This window comes from Sander lucioperca, chromosome 9 (genome assembly GCF_008315115.2).
Source record: "Sander lucioperca isolate FBNREF2018 chromosome 9, SLUC_FBN_1.2, whole genome shotgun sequence".
NCBI lineage: Eukaryota > Metazoa > Chordata > Actinopteri > Perciformes > Percidae > Sander > Sander lucioperca.
In genome coordinates this window covers 8,612,673-8,628,483 of record NC_050181.1, presented here as the reverse complement: position 1 = coordinate 8,628,483, position 15,811 = coordinate 8,612,673, and the positions used below count along the sequence as shown (strand labels likewise).

General features: G+C 38.4%; 1 protein-coding gene across 1 annotated transcript in view; it reads right to left on the bottom strand.

Annotated features, from left to right (window-relative positions):
- Positions 1-1,308: 1,308 nt before the first annotated feature.
- Positions 1,309-15,811, bottom strand: part of egfra (epidermal growth factor receptor a (erythroblastic leukemia viral (v-erb-b) oncogene homolog, avian)) — a 43,001-nt gene continuing 28,498 nt past the window's right edge. The window contains exons 14-28 of the mRNA XM_031294461.2: positions 15,714-15,804; positions 14,936-15,093; positions 14,160-14,198; positions 13,907-14,051; positions 13,505-13,627; positions 12,158-12,256; positions 10,742-10,927; positions 10,172-10,327; positions 8,800-8,875; positions 7,967-8,113; positions 7,710-7,807; positions 7,431-7,598; positions 4,732-4,779; positions 4,522-4,615; positions 1,309-3,330 (exon numbers count right to left, since the gene is read on the bottom strand). Of these exons, the coding sequence (XP_031150321.1) occupies positions 2,987-3,330; positions 4,522-4,615; positions 4,732-4,779; positions 7,431-7,598; positions 7,710-7,807; positions 7,967-8,113; positions 8,800-8,875; positions 10,172-10,327; positions 10,742-10,927; positions 12,158-12,256; positions 13,505-13,627; positions 13,907-14,051; positions 14,160-14,198; positions 14,936-15,093; positions 15,714-15,804 (1,972 nt within the window). The 3' untranslated portion in view covers positions 1,309-2,986. The remainder of the gene's footprint in view (positions 3,331-4,521; positions 4,616-4,731; positions 4,780-7,430; positions 7,599-7,709; positions 7,808-7,966; positions 8,114-8,799; positions 8,876-10,171; positions 10,328-10,741; positions 10,928-12,157; positions 12,257-13,504; positions 13,628-13,906; positions 14,052-14,159; positions 14,199-14,935; positions 15,094-15,713; positions 15,805-15,811) is intronic.

Here is a 15,811-nt window from a genome sequence, read left to right as displayed (position 1 = left end):
TTTTGTTTCACTTCTGTTCACTCTCCGTGGAAAGATATCCATAACTAATAATAAAAGATTTAAAAAAGAGCATTTGTTTAATTTAATAGGCTACCACATTCACAAATCTAAACGTGCAAATTCAAAACCTTTATTTTTATTACTCATTAATGAAATCAAAAAGTACATTTGGCTGTTAACATTTGATGTATGTTCTTTTTCATGTGAACACATCTTCTTGGTTTCTGTTATTATTAATGATTTCTTTCACTACGTATAGTTGGGGTCAATCAAATCTAATCAAAGCACCCAAACAGTCCTGATGAAGCAGATAAGCTGTGAGAGTGTGACAACTCTTTGTTAAACTTTCAGTAGTAGCAACATGTTTTCCCCCTAACTTTAATTGTTGCTTATTGAGTAACAAATATTTAACGTTATGGAGAAATACTTAATTTTTTAAACCAAATTTTCAAGTGCTTTAGATCTAAAGATATAATTATTTAACCTAAATGTTATAATTTCTAACTTTACAGCCTTTAACATACCTTTAACATTTATAACTTATTGCGTAAATATAACAGTTTGCAACCTAAACTAAAACATCTCTAAAACTTGCAAACATTAAACATAACCTTAATCCCTAACTCATAAAACCCCAAAGTCTAATCCTACCCTATTACATAACATTAACCAAATAAGTAATACCCATTTCTAACCCCATAATTTAAGTCTTTACCTTAACCACTCTAATGTTTTAAATTGGTCAAACATCTGCAGTGTTGGCAGTTTGAGTGTGCATCTCATTACAATTGGAGTGTTTAATAATTTCCCCCTCAGGTCAACATTTTAATTTCACTTGTCTTTCCCTGGTGTTTGAGAAACCTCTTGTTTATTCAAACTAATTACTCGGTTCCTCCCTAGTTATTCCCGAATTAGGAGTTAAACAGAATACACTAATTAGCAATTTAAGGGCAGATTTAGGAGAATAAACAACAAAATAGAGTGTACCTTTGATCTATTAAAATTGAATAACCATTGTTTTAGTGTATTCAATTGTGTTTTTTTCCCCTAATGCCAACACAAGTTCCTTTCAGCTTGTCAGTGATGGTTTCAAGTCCCATCATTGTGGTGGTGCTCAACTGATAGGGTGGATGCATGCTCTCGTTCAGATGATTATCTGCTAAAGGCTTTTCATTAAATTGTTACGTGAAGTTCTGCAGGCATCAATATAAAAAGACTGGGTAAGTAAGTGAATCATTGGGCTCCCAGTCCTTCTTCTTGTATCTCGGCCTTCACTTGTTTAAGCTGTGAGGGAAAAAACAAACTGTATTTCCATAGAAAAAAAGATTTATTCATGTTCACCTTTGAATGAAATAATCACAATTCAGGAATAAGTGCATATTCACGTATGATGTGACAAAACTATGTAATGAGTATAAATTATAGGTGACTATTTTGGGGTATACAGTATAATCACGGTTTTCTGTACATGTACCTGTGTAAAATCTGCAAAAGTAGGGATTTCAGGTTGCTACAATAGTATATTCCTTTAAAACTAGGAATAATATTTGCAAAGTTAATGCTCTTAGAAGAATACAAACTTTAAAGCTAAGAAGCTAGGAGCAGATCCATAGATATGGTGTCAACACCCTTGTGAAACAACAGTCTACACTTTTGTAAAAAATAAAATAAAAGAAGAAAAGTCTCCATGAAATAATATAGATACATTAGACACATTCTTTGTTCTGACTTGAACAATTCAAATAGTATGTAAAACAACTCATGTTTACAGGGAAATACTACTTCTAATCTAACAATTCAAACAAGTTACTCACATGACCTAAGACAGTTGTACCATCAATATTCCAAACAAGAAGAAAACTCTTTTGAAGCTTTTTAGTTTTTCTTGGTAACGTTTTTTGTATTGTAAACACTTGATAAACTGTGTGAATGCAGACAGTGTTAAGATACTAATGGGGGAAATACTCAGTAAGACCAGACCAGAAAATACTTCCTGGGTACACAAATGTATGTGCCCTACTGATATAATGCTCAAAGTTAAGCTAACTTTGTGGGTCCACACAAATAGGCTTCATGCTCGTGCTGCAGGTTTTGAACTGCACAACACAGCTGTGTGAATACAACTACAATCACATTTGCTATATTTACCATAACATTCTCTGCACAGGTAGTGTGATATCATCACACTTCAGGGGTACAGGAAACGCTCACTCGTTTCAATCTAAGAGAGACAGCAACCCGTTTGTAATACATACAGAACTGTCTTAGAGCATAAAAGTAACATATTTAAACAATACAATTCACCAGTATTCCCCTTTAAACTGACAATAGATTCTATACATTGCAACATTTTGTTTCCTCCTTGACTCATCCTTCAAAATGAGTGTCGTCAGGCCTCTGAGGACCACAACAGCTGAGCCGGCATTTTTAAAATCTCCCGTCATGACACCACAGAGAAATATTCCAAGCCTTCACATCAGCATCAAGCGAGAACACCACTGTGTGCTGTCAACCCTTTAAATTCCAACATTTCAATTCTGTTGACTGATTGTGTGAACTGTTTGATTCTACAACACACTTGGCTTGTGTTTTGGGTTGAGCTGCCAGCTTCTGCCTCCTAGAAAAAAGGCGTTGTGATCACATACAACATTTTGTGCACAACTTTCTGACAGGGGTTGAAACATATGGATGGAGCGCATCCGGTCCAGCAACTCTCAGATCAACTGAGCCATGTAGTCATCAAGAAAAAGTCATTTGTAGTTTGGTGGTAGGAAAAAAAGTCTTTGGGATGAGATGGGTTTTGCGTGACAAGTATGACTGCATGCGCACAACACGGAAAGCTGCACAAAGTGTCACTTAACTCCATAAGAACATATATGATAATTGATGGTATCACTTAGCTATGCTTTCTCAGCCAATACATCGATGCGCCTTTTTAATGGAACAGGAAACAGTCTCATACTTATTGTCTGTATCCACCAAGTCCTCAGTCTGGGCCCAGGTACTCTGTATTCTCTGCTGCTGGGATGTGTCCGTTGGCGTGAGTCTTGAAGGTGGGAGTGAAATCCTGTTGGTAATCAGGGTTGTCTATGCTATTTTGTGGCTGGTATTTCTGAATGCTGTGGACCGTGCCATTGGTGGTGTGCGGGAGCATAGCGGGGGACTGGACCTCGTTGAGGTACTCCGGTCCGTAGGCCCCGTTTTTGAAGCAGTTCAGGTACTCTGTCTCTGTGTCGTCTGAAGAGATGGTGGGAAGGATGGTGCGAGGTGGACCAGGGTGCTGGTAGATGGGATTCATCACATCTGACACTCCGTTCTGGTTCATGTAGTCTGTAAGAAAGCCACACTGACATTAGCAAGGACACTAGTTTTTCATTAACTGCATACACTAGCAGGTCATTTATTAAACTAATCTAAACATAATGGTGACATGTTTCAGCCCATTAACCGCAAACCATTACATCACGACACTGCTGATCATTTTCAAACCCCTAAGTTTGCAGATTGATTTTTAACCTTCCAGGCAGCCACTGCTTGGAGTTAAAGGGTCACTCTACTAATTTTCCAGATTAAAGTCAGTTTATTGATTGTTCTACGCAGTCTGTCAAAACAATTATATAATGTTCTGTGTTACAAACTGGGGGCATGGAGTTTGAAAGAAGTGGATGTTTACAAAGTCAACAAAGCCACCAAGATGCATTATGGGAAATGTAGGATCCAGTGTTTGTTGAACTTCATCCTAACTAGCGCCCAACATTTAGGATATCTTCTTGGCGGCATCGATTTTGACCAATCTTTTATAAATATGTCTCTTGCAAATCCCACAACTTTTTAGAAGGGCAATAAGAAAACAGTAGAGTACCAATTTGAATATCAACTTACAGACATGAAACTTTCTTTAGCCAACCAACCTATCAAAGTGAGCATTTCATTTGCTTTACTTTTGAAATCAAAGTTACATTATCACCAATATACTGTAGTTGGGAGGAGCGGCTGTTCTGAAAGATTTTCCCCAATGGTGCATTCGAGGAAGTTACTTGCTGTCAAAATGCATGGCTTTATGAGCGATGTTCCAAAGTAAACAAAGAGTAAATTCCGATGCTGTGGAAAGGACAATGAGAAATTAGAAGTTTGTGTGAACTAAAACGGTTGCTGACTGATGCTAGCATCATCATGGAGGCAAAACAAAACACACCTGTGTAGTGGTGTATAGTTAAGTAGCCTAACACACAGATGATAATAATATGTATGTGCTGTTCTTATGATCCTGAGTACAGCCCTAATGATGCCACTTTTCATTTTATATCCCCTCACGTCAGCCACCAAGACTAAAGTATATGCAAAAATGGTACAACACCAAGGGTAAATGTTCTTCAGCTGTGGCAGCATTGAAATAAGTACAACAATACGCTTCTTGCCCACTAGATGCCCCCCTTCCTCACTGAATCAAACAGACGGATGAGTGGAGAGCTCTACTAAGATTCACTTAAATGTGGGGTTTTGAAGTTGGAGGATACTTGCCTGGAGATGGCAGGAAGGCGTTGTTTAAAAGTTTGTCTGTGGGGTCAGGAATATATCGGAGTACTATGCTTCCATCTCTGCTCGGGAATCCATTCTGCAACAAAGAAGAGAGGTTTTTTAGAACTATGGCATATAATACAATTAATTAAATACAAACAGGGACATTTTCTTTTTCTTTAAGTGCAATTTAAAGGGTTGATTTTCTCTTACCAATAAGCCAGTTCTGCTGTGGCACGTTCCAATGCTACTGTTGAGGCTCTGCAAAATAGATAATATAAACACGAGTTAATGTCTTTATGATGACACCTCATCAAATGCAGAGCAGGAAAGGGTGTTTTATAGATCCGTAACACATTTTAATATGCCTCTGTTATCCATAAAGCTGATATTAAAAGGGGCTATACTCGACATTCAGAACAATAATATAGCAGCAAACAAATTATTATTATTTATGTAAAGATACTGTGCAATGAGTAATGTTAAGCTTGAAGTCACACTCCTTCTGTGTGTCTTGTAATCCAAGCTTCTTTGTTCTTTGTTTTGAAAGCCCGTCTGGTAGCGCGTGCATGTTAGTGCATGTGGCCGTGGAAAAAATGTAAGTATTTCACATATTGGGGAAAGGTCTGTGAGAGCCATGTGGAGGCAATCGTAGCCCGCTGTTTTCTTTTTCTGTATTTTGAGTACAGCCCCTTTAAATAAAGAAAGATTTAAAATGTAACTAAACAGGCATTTTCAATACAATGCACAACACAAAGATGGTCTGCGGTGCTCAATTTAATTAGACAAATCCTTTATTTTTAGTTTTACTTTGGTAGTATTTGATTCTGACTTCCTTCTTTTATGTATAGTTCTTTTGATGTGTGTGTCGCTTTCAGTCTCTGGGGTTTATTTTAAAGCCTCCCTGGGGACAATAAGTTCCCTTTGAATAGTGATAGTAATGTGTTTTTATGGTATCCGAGGAACCATAGCTGTCATCGCAGTACAAGCTGATGAGGATCGAAATAAATGTCCACTAAGCATATTCATATTCATTCAGGCAATCTGACAAGCTTTGTTGTGTTTGTCATATTCTCGAGGAAAAAGGAAAGTGAACGGTGTTAAAACCATGGAAACCGAACAAATAAAGAGAACAGAGTGGCAGCTGTGGCAATGCAATTACTTTCAACAAGGAAATGAAAAACACTGAAGGAGCGACCATCTGTAAAAATAAAAATAAAAAAAAAAATCTGATTCCATAGTGGGCCATGCCCCAACAGTGATATTACAAAAGCAGACTCATGCTGAGCTTTTATTGGACAATGATTTTAAAAAGTTGCCTGCAAAGGTAATCACACTTTAAAGTTTGTATGGCTTAACTAGGCTGTCAGTGGCAGGCAACGTTCCCAGGTACAAGAGCCAGACCTACGCATGGCCTTCACTGAACCTGAAGAGTTCTCCTTATTCAGTTCTCATCAATCAAAGGGCACCTGGGAGGAAACGTGGGAGAGGGGATGATGATGAGGACGAATGGGTAGGGGTCAGGAAGCGGAGAAATAGTCCCACTGGTGACAGTTAAATAGAAGGAGGGCAACTGGGGTAAGCAGAGTTCAGGTCAGGTATGACTGGCCACTTAGATTCAAGTCAAGGACGATCAGTTTACTGTAACTCTCCTCGTTGTACGATCACCTGGATTCAGTTTAACCATCAGCGTTCTGCTTCTGCTGCATCATGTGAGTGATAATTGCTTTCAACAAGCTGAAAAATGACTCTGCATTTATTTCCATTCTGACTCGCAGGGTAATGATTTATGCAGAAATCCCATTTCCCAAAATACAGTTAAAATAGCACAACTAAACTCAAACAGTTGACTGCATGTTGGTAAAGTGTGCACTGCTGGTGCATGTGGTGCAATTCCTAATAAATTAAATGAATGCGGGGAAATTTTATCCTGCCTCCAAAGCAGCTGGCATTCCTCTTCCAACTGTTTGGATCGAGAGGGTCAATGTGAGTAAGTCTGGCGTGTGTGTCTGTTGTAAAAGGTGTCTGTGTCTCATCCATGTACAGATTCACTTTTTTCAGATGACTATATTGGCTGGAAGTTCATTGCATACAATATTGTGACAATATTCTGGCTCTGTATCTCAGATTTGTGTAAAACCTTTATATTAAAAGTAAATGTGGTGGACCAGGTCAACAGCTGCTATGGTTTAAATGCAACTGTAGCCCAGTATTTTCCAATCTGTATAGTGTATACAGAGTATATATTTCATTTTATGGCCTTTTCTCGGTTTACGTTGTTATTTAGCCATTTGGTTTTCTAAATACTTTTTTCTTTGTAGGTGTCGGTTTACTTTATGTGGACAATCATACATAATATCTTGTGAAGTACTGTAGGATGCGTTTTTAGTAAAACTACACCATCTTGTTGAAAATACACAGGCAGTACCCAGTCTCACCATAAGCCACATACGCTTCACCAACACCAGTTTTTACCAGACGTTAAAGCAACGCTGGTATTGTTTTTACCTTGTGAGTCTGTGTATGTGTGTCATCATGGCAAAACATGGTTCTGGAGACGCCTAGTGTAGCGGGAACTACAACAGAAGAGGTTTAGTGTACTTTGCTAGGTGTTTATATTGCTGTCTGTCTGTGTGTCTGCAGACAGATTTGTTTTCACACTGTGATAGCGTCACAACCGTGTAAGATGCAGTGACAAAACTTTACAGGTGTGTAGTTAAGATCAAAATTAAGGCCTAGTCCACCAGACGCTACTGGCCCGATTTGGCGTTGTGTTTTTTTTGTACCAGGATGCATCATTTTCTCAGCTTTTGTCAAAATCTGAGACGCAGTACCACAAATGCAGAAGGCAGATGGACAGACACACCTGATCCAAAACCTTTGATTGTAGTTTTTAATATGAAGTAGCTTACTGTGGAGTGAAGCAGCGGTGTGACGGAGGTGCTCGGGCTGCTGAAAAAGCCATGTTGCGGCACCAGGTACTCGTCTGCATCCACAGCGTCCTCCATTCCATCCCCACTGATCAGGCTGCGGTACAATTTAGTGTCTGTAGGACTCGGCAGGTGCATGCAGTCATCGCCCTGGAATAGAAATAAAATGTACCTAGTCAGCATGGTGTGTCCAATGGGTTACTACAATTCATCATCAAATAAACTGATTTAAGACATTTAGGTCTGAAAGTAAAATCATACCTGAATGACCAGATATCGAGAAGGATCCCTGGCCATTTTTGTAAACTCAGCTATTAGTTCCCGGAAACGAGGTCGGCTATCCGCATCAATCATCCAACCTGTACAGACACATCATCATAAGACAAAAAGATAAGATGGAAATTATTTGTGGGGAAGTTATCCGAAATTAGTTTCAGCAGCAGAATAAAAAAAGGAAAATATAATGTAAATGTGTTTCAGGAAAGCAAAAGGTTTCAACCATGGTCCTCCAAGCTTACATTTCACCATGATCATGTAGACATCTATGGTACAGATTGGTGGTTGAGGCAGTCTCTCCCCTTTCTCCAGGACCCCAGCTATTTCACTGGCTGGAATCCCATCATACGGTTTGGTCCCAAATGTCATCAGCTCCCAAACTGTTACGCCTACAGAAAGGAGGACAGTTGGTATATCAGTCTGTTGAGCTGTCATTTACTGTTTTGCTCTCAATAAAAGAGGAAATGAGAGTGACAGGATGTAAGCTTCCCATATATAACACAGTATCAAAATAGCTATGTTGACAAATTGGCTTTGCCTGCAGGAGTGGGAGTTAGCAGGATGCATCTCTGCGTTAGAGGAACTAAAGAAGGGAAAGGAGGAAAGAAAGCCTGTCACTTCTGCCAGGGCCTATGATGCTTTTGCCATATTCAGCGGAAGGCATGATCAAAACTCCTGGTGCTGAAAGAACTGTTTATGTGGGTTGTGGCAACAATCTCTTCTTACATATTATTGTCCATCTGAGACTGCTGGTGTGTAGGTGTGTGCTACCTATGTCCAACAAATCGCAGATGCTAGCAAGATGTTCTCCCTTCTCTTTTTGTATTTTAAAATGTTGACAGATCCAAAAACAACATCCTATCTGAAGCTTCAAAAGTGCCTTTCCTCTACTTTGCCTCACTCACTGTTGAAACACTTTATTTGGCAAAAAATACATATTTTTCCAGTGAGGCTGTCACCAAAACTCAAGAGTATAGAAGCCCAGCTGTTTTACATATCTGAAGTTACACAAGGATCCAAGCTCAGCAGGGTTAGAGGTACAGCATGTATTCACAACATAAAGTACAAGACTTACCATAACTCCATACGTCACTCTGGTGTGTGTATGTTCTGTTCAGGATAGATTCAAGAGCCATCCATTTTATTGGTACCTGAGGAACAAAAAGTGGCAATGTAATATTCTCCAAATATTGCAGGAACGTCCGCAAATGCAATATCCCTGTGAATCCCCGGTAAATGTGCACTTAACCTGTTAATAATGCACCACCATAATGTTCCTTTGAGTACATCTGGACAATAAGCTTGCTTGGACCACTAACACAATATTTTCATGCAAAACATGCAGTCATTTAATAATGCTGTCAACATTTTTACATGACTCTGTTTGCAGGGTGGAGGGATGAAGATTAATTAGCTCAATGAGATAGCAGCATGTACACTTGCACAGCAGTGTCTGTAATAGCCTGTTAAGAGGAGAAATAACTTAATTTATACCTTGATATTATCTCATCAAATTTGTCTTCTTAACCTAAAGTGCTGTAAATTTAAATCCATCATCACTGTCTTCACCACATACAATACATAACTGTACTGTCACCTAGTGGCGCAGAATTGCGATAGTCATGCATACAAAATTCCACAAGTTACTGAAAATGCTGACAATTAACATATATTTCAATTTTAGATATGTAAACAGTTTTTATGGCATTTTGCATCGCACAAAGCTTAAAAAAATTGATTTCTGGCATGGTTTCCTACATAAGGATTAAGTCTATTCACATAATAAAGATGTTCAATGGATTATATAAAAATAATAAACCACCGACGTAATAAAGTTCTGATAACATAATATGGTAATACACCTATATAGAGGGCATTCTACCATATTATTGGATGTTTGAGCAAGTTACAAATACAAATATTTGGTAATTATCATATTCTGGGAAAAATACTTTATCGGGTACTACAAAAAGAAGCACTACACATTTTTCTGTCAGGAAAATGGTCATTTTAGTTGCACAAAGAAACATTGACAAGAGAAGGAACTTGTCAGATTTGTCATTTATCTTCTCTAACAGAATTATTTATACTCACTTACGTAAGATACAATCTAGAGCAAAACTACAAATGCAAAAATACCATCTTTCATGACATGGGGCAAATTCATTCATGTACTGTACTGTAATGTAATTTGTCCAACAAGCACCGCATTTGTAACAGGCTATAAATGCACAAGTAAGGTTGCTCTTAGGCCTATTTGTGTGCAGCAGCAACAACAACTGACTATAAAACAAAAAAAATAGTTTAAGTTGTAGGACAAAAAGAAAACACACTTTAAACTTATTTTTTTATCTTTTTGAAATACTCATGACAGACAGACTTATCCTGCCGACACAGTACACTACTTTATTTTTAATTAATTAATTATTTAATTAATCTCCACAAACCTTTCCGCCATCTGCATGGTACTCTTTCTCATCTGCGTTGAGGAGTTTAGCCAGACCAAAGTCAGTGATCTTGACATGTTGAGGAGTCTTCACCAGGACATTTCTTGCTGCCAAGTCACGGTGTACTAAGTGCCGCTCCTCCAGGTAGTTCATACCCTTTTGTCAAACAAATGATGAAGTACAAGTTATTACATAAGTGCAGTGCTCTTTTTCACAAGCTGTCTGATTCTACAGTGCCATAACATGGAAACATTGCTTGATCAGACTTGATCAAAGATCTCAAAGTGCTTTCATGATAGACTTGTCATCATCACCTATTAAGTCATATCATTCAACAATATTTCGTACCAGTTAATAAAAGCAGCATGTACTGTTCTTTCTAGCAGTTGCGAAACAAAACAACTTGACTTGCTCTGCCGAAATGCTCAGTTACATTAGTTTTTATCATATGGCTTTAAAAAAAACATACAGACATCCAATAAACATTATTGTTATTGCAAGAAAAGCTCAAAATAGCTATTAAACCGACCCTACGATGTAACTTGATGCCTTTACGAGGTATTCTATTACCTTGGCTATCTGCACACACCAGTTGAGCAGGTACTGGGAGCCGATATTGTCTTTGTTCTCTTTGACGTAGTCCAGCAGGCAGCCGTAGGGCATCAGCTGGGTGACGAGCTGCACTGTGGAGGTCAGGCAGATACCAAGCAGACGACACACATGGGGGTGTTCCACACTGGCCATCACATAAGCCTCCTGTAGTGCACATGTAGACATCATTTAATATGTTATATTCTTTGGGGGCAGTCAGGTGACACATACACCAAAACAACTCCCATATCTAGTGCATGGGCAAATGGAGAAATTGGCATTCACATTAATGTATTAAAGGTGCAAAGACAAAAAAAGAAAATTGTCTGTTTGAGAAAAACATCTCACAGTCCATCCCATCTTCCACTGAACCAATATTGGTAGAAGTGTCTACATTTATCCTGGAAACTGATAGCTTAAGAAACATGACATTTGTGGAAATACGTTTGTATCTAGTGTTGGGTGATAAGTTTCTTAGCAGCAGTCATGCCAAGCCAAGCATATTTTATGTGGCTCAGCTGAGAGTGGAAACACTCAGTCATCATAACAGAAAAGCCAATAGGGAAAATCCACACTGGCAACCAACAACCGGCTTCCTACAAGGAGACCCATGCAAACAGCACTTCAAACTGAGTTTTATTTAGTAGATTTCCTGTTGTTGAGTATGATTCTTTTGTACCTCAAAGACATTCTACATGGCTGTTACAGTATCTGTATTGTTCGGTAAATAACCACTTGATTGTTAGGAGCTCTGTAATTTTGACAGTTTGATGAGGAAGAGGCTTCAAAGCACATTTTAAAACAAGCCTTAAGTCATGAAGATCAGAGGATGTGCATTTCACATTGACTGAGCAACACAACCGCAAAATCACAGGATCAAACATGCACATTCATCCATTTGAAAATGCATTTTTAACAGGTTGCTTTCTCACTGCGGCTACAGGACTGCATTCCTTTCCAGAACACCTCAGCCTTGGATTACGAACCAACGCCCACACACAGCCCTCTAATGAATTAATCCCACTTCCTACAGCCCCTGCAGGATGGTTACCATGTAGAAACATGACACATTCTCCATTACAAGGGAAATAAGTAGTCATTAGTTTCAAATAAAGTTGCATGTGCTATACATTACAGGATACGTTACAGTGAAATTGACATCTGGGAAGCAATAATTGTCACTCACTTTGTGTAATACATTGAGGTACTTCTGACTTCTCCTTTTTAATCCAGGCAAAATATTAGAGTTATTAACTTGTATATGTCATTTCCTACCAGCAGCAGCTGAAGGAGTCTGGGAAATGACATTTCAAATGAATGGCGTTTTTTAGTTCTGACTCAGTATTACAGTAAGCTTAGCGTTAAAAAATGTACCACATGAATCAGTAAACCTACGTCCAAGATCTCTTTGTTTGCTTTTGGTGATGTGGCCTCTCTTAAAACCTTGATGGCTACTGGAATCTTCACATCCTCTCCCTCTGGAACCCACAGGCCCTGTATAGACACAATTTTGGAATTTTACATGCTTTAATTATACCTGAATCATCAAGTGAACACAAGTGCCTACATGCAAATATACAGTATAATTACAAATGCCTACGTGTATGTGTTGCATGAATGCATCCCCACCCCCCAAACACTTTGCACTCTACTATATTTGTGAGGATCCTTTGTTGTGCCCTAAATTCAGTGGTGTTAAATAACAACGTACATTTACTGAAATAATGTGCTTAAGTACAATTTTGAGGCACTTGTACTTCCATTTATGCTACTTTCATACTCAATTTCAGAGAGTAATATTATACTTTTTACACCACTCCATGCAGTTGACCACTGTGTTTTACATTCAAAACATATAACCAGTTATAAAATATGATCCATTGTCACAGATTAAACTACTCAACTCAATTATCTCCACCTCAACCAGCTATTCAATCAGTAATAATAATCAAATAATATAATTTAACACTTTGAAAGGGGCCTTACTTTTAATACTTTAAGTTCATTTTTTCTGCCAAAATATTTCATCTTCTACTTATACTCTTATACTTAAAATTATGAATGCAGGACTTGTAAAGGAGTATTTGTATAGCGTGATAATGGTAGTTTGATGTAACTTTTACCTTTACAACTAAATGTCTAACCCCAACCCTTACCCTTGCCAGAACATAAACCTAATTCCAAACTTAACCCCATAACAAAGTCTTAACCCAAATAGCCCTTTGAAAAAATTTCCTTACTTTCCAAAAATGTTCACTTTCAAGGTCTAAAACTGAAATTGGTCGTCTCATAGAAATACATTTGAAAGTGCACACTTGTTTTTGTACAAAGTAAGAACATTGTGTTTAAATCCATTCTCTCTCTGGAGATTTACCCTAATGTTAACCTACAAGCAACCCAAAAATAAACGCCTAACTTTGTAGAGATCAGCCTTTTTTCTCCATATGGCAGAAAGTCCCCACAGTGTCACTGTGTAAACACATATCCCCACAATGAGATTAATACAAGTATATACACACACTGCACTGAAGGTGAGAGTGGAGTCACTCATGCATGATCTGGCAAGTTAAAAATGTCTTTTAATTGAAAAATTGACAACAGATGTAGTTGAGCAGAAACACTGACGGGTGTTGGTTATGTAACTTGGCACGTGCAGTACTCCTGAGCTACAGCTTTAATAAAACTCTGCGCTGCAGTGGACAAAAAGGTGATTTGAGACACAAACATGTAGCATGTTATTACCTTGTAAACTGTACCAAAAGCTCCGGATCCTAGCACTTTGATTTTCTTAAATTCAGGTTCCTTCAGGATTCGCAGCAGAGCCTGGTTTGGAGCCTCTCCACTTGGAGTCAGAGGTTCAACCAACTGGAAAAGAAGGACTGAATTTCTTAGAAACAGCTGCGCAAAGTGAATCTTTTAAAATGCATTGTAGTAGATCAATATTCAAAACAGATTATACAAAAGAAAATCAAATACTGTAAATATAATCTGAAACATATGCCTGCACTTTCCCGTTCAAGTAAAAATGAATCTCTGCATAAAGCAGGCTTGTATCTCTTTAAATTAACCCCAACATCTAAAATACAACATTTTGACGTCTTGATGTCTCTCTACACGTGTTGTGACTCAGTCCCCTAATCTTACCTCTCTCTCTTGGAGAAGTCTACGCATGGTTCTCTTCCTCTTGATGTGGCGTCGGCGTAGCAACACAAACACAGACAGGGCTGCAACAAGAACAGCCAGCAACCCACCAACTACACCAGCCGCAATCATGGAAAGGCCAGAGGGGCTGAAAGACAGGTGAAAGCTAATTTAAGAATGCAGATAGAAAACAGAGCACATTTACAAATTCAATAAAAAAGGAGAGATGAGATTAAAATTTCTAACATGTTAGTACCTTTTACTCGGGCAGCCTTGGAGACCAGGCCCCATGCACCTGTAAAGAAATCAATGCAAAGAATCTGATGTTAACCATACCATCACTTTGATTTCACACTGCAAATTCATCAGTCCATTTTTTCTCTATGAAGCTCTGAACCACTTCCCTTCTTACTAATCAGTATACCACCCAGCCACCACCATGGCTGAATGCTGAAAGTCCATCAAGGTGAACATTACATCTGCTTTCATTCAAAGTTATATTTTGTTCTGCATTGCAGAATATAGAGGTTTAATACTGAAATTAAGGAAACAAATAATAAATAAACTCCATCTATGCAGCACTGCAGACAATTAAAATAACAAGAATAATACAATGGAATAAAATAGCCAACAATAATATATGATAACAATACTGATAAAAACAGATAAGACATGTTGGATAAAATTGTGTGCTAGAGTTGATAAAAAAGCTTTTTTTTTTTTTTTTTTTTTTTGAGGGGTCATTGATTCTGCAAGTCTCAGATCTTCAGGCAGGGAGGCAGATTTGTTTTAGTGGGCAAAAATGCTAAATTTCTGTTATTTTCCTTTAATTTGTCTGATTTCAACATTAGTCTCAGCAAAAACTGCCTCATGTTGAAAGCCAACCTCTCTCTCCCTAATCTGTGCCAGCAGAACCACAGCTGACCCTTCTGGCTTGGATGAAGTTATTGTATCAACATCACAACAGACAAATGTTTGCAACTCAGAGAAATGTAGTGCCAGTTCTCAGGTCGGCTGAAACAATGCTTTTACCCTTGAGTGCAGTTTTTGTGGCATAGCCTGCACACTTTCATCTCATCTGCGTATTTCCACACCAGCATGTCATCCTCCCCTGGCACGCCTTGGGGACATCGAGAAACACAGAAAAGGCCGTCTTGGAAGTTGGCACACTTAGTACAGTTTCCAGAACCCTTAAAGAAAAAATAAAATACTCATGTTTACAACTCTCTTGAGAGGTGTAGTAAATATTATGTAAACTGCCCTGTCTCATAGTAATAATTTCTCAAAGCGAGCTGTGCCGATCTTCCTCATAAAGATGCAAATGTTTGGCAATGAAAACCCACCCAGATATGTTAGGTGGTTTGGTTTAGGCCAGCACAACTCTGTTCACTGAGAGACGTATTGCAATCAAGTGCTGCAGTGTAATACTTTCTTTCAAACTGTCTGCTTCAACTTGTTGTTTTCAGTCAAAGATGTGATTATTATGAGCGCATTAAAAAAAAAGTACAGATCACACAGCCACACCCCTCATCCCAAACATAACATGTCTTGTGGCTGCACTGCAGTATGGTGGTGCATATGCAGTATGGTCTAATAAGGCTGCTGTTGATGGAGAAATTGGTAGCGCTGACACTTCTGCAATAGATTTCATACTGGGTAATTGCACATTTGTGTTGTTTGTGACACAAAAACATGACAATTATTGCTTATTTTAAATTCATAAATACAGTTCACAGAGCTGTTCTACAGTAGTTCAAATGTGTTTATTTTGACAATGGTTGTAATAATAGTTTAGTTTTGAAACACATACAGGCGCACTGCAGGTTGCGGTTCCATTCAAGCGTTGACACTCGGGGTGACACTCTATGCAGGTTTTATTCACGACGGCCTCTCGCGGCTCTCTGCAAA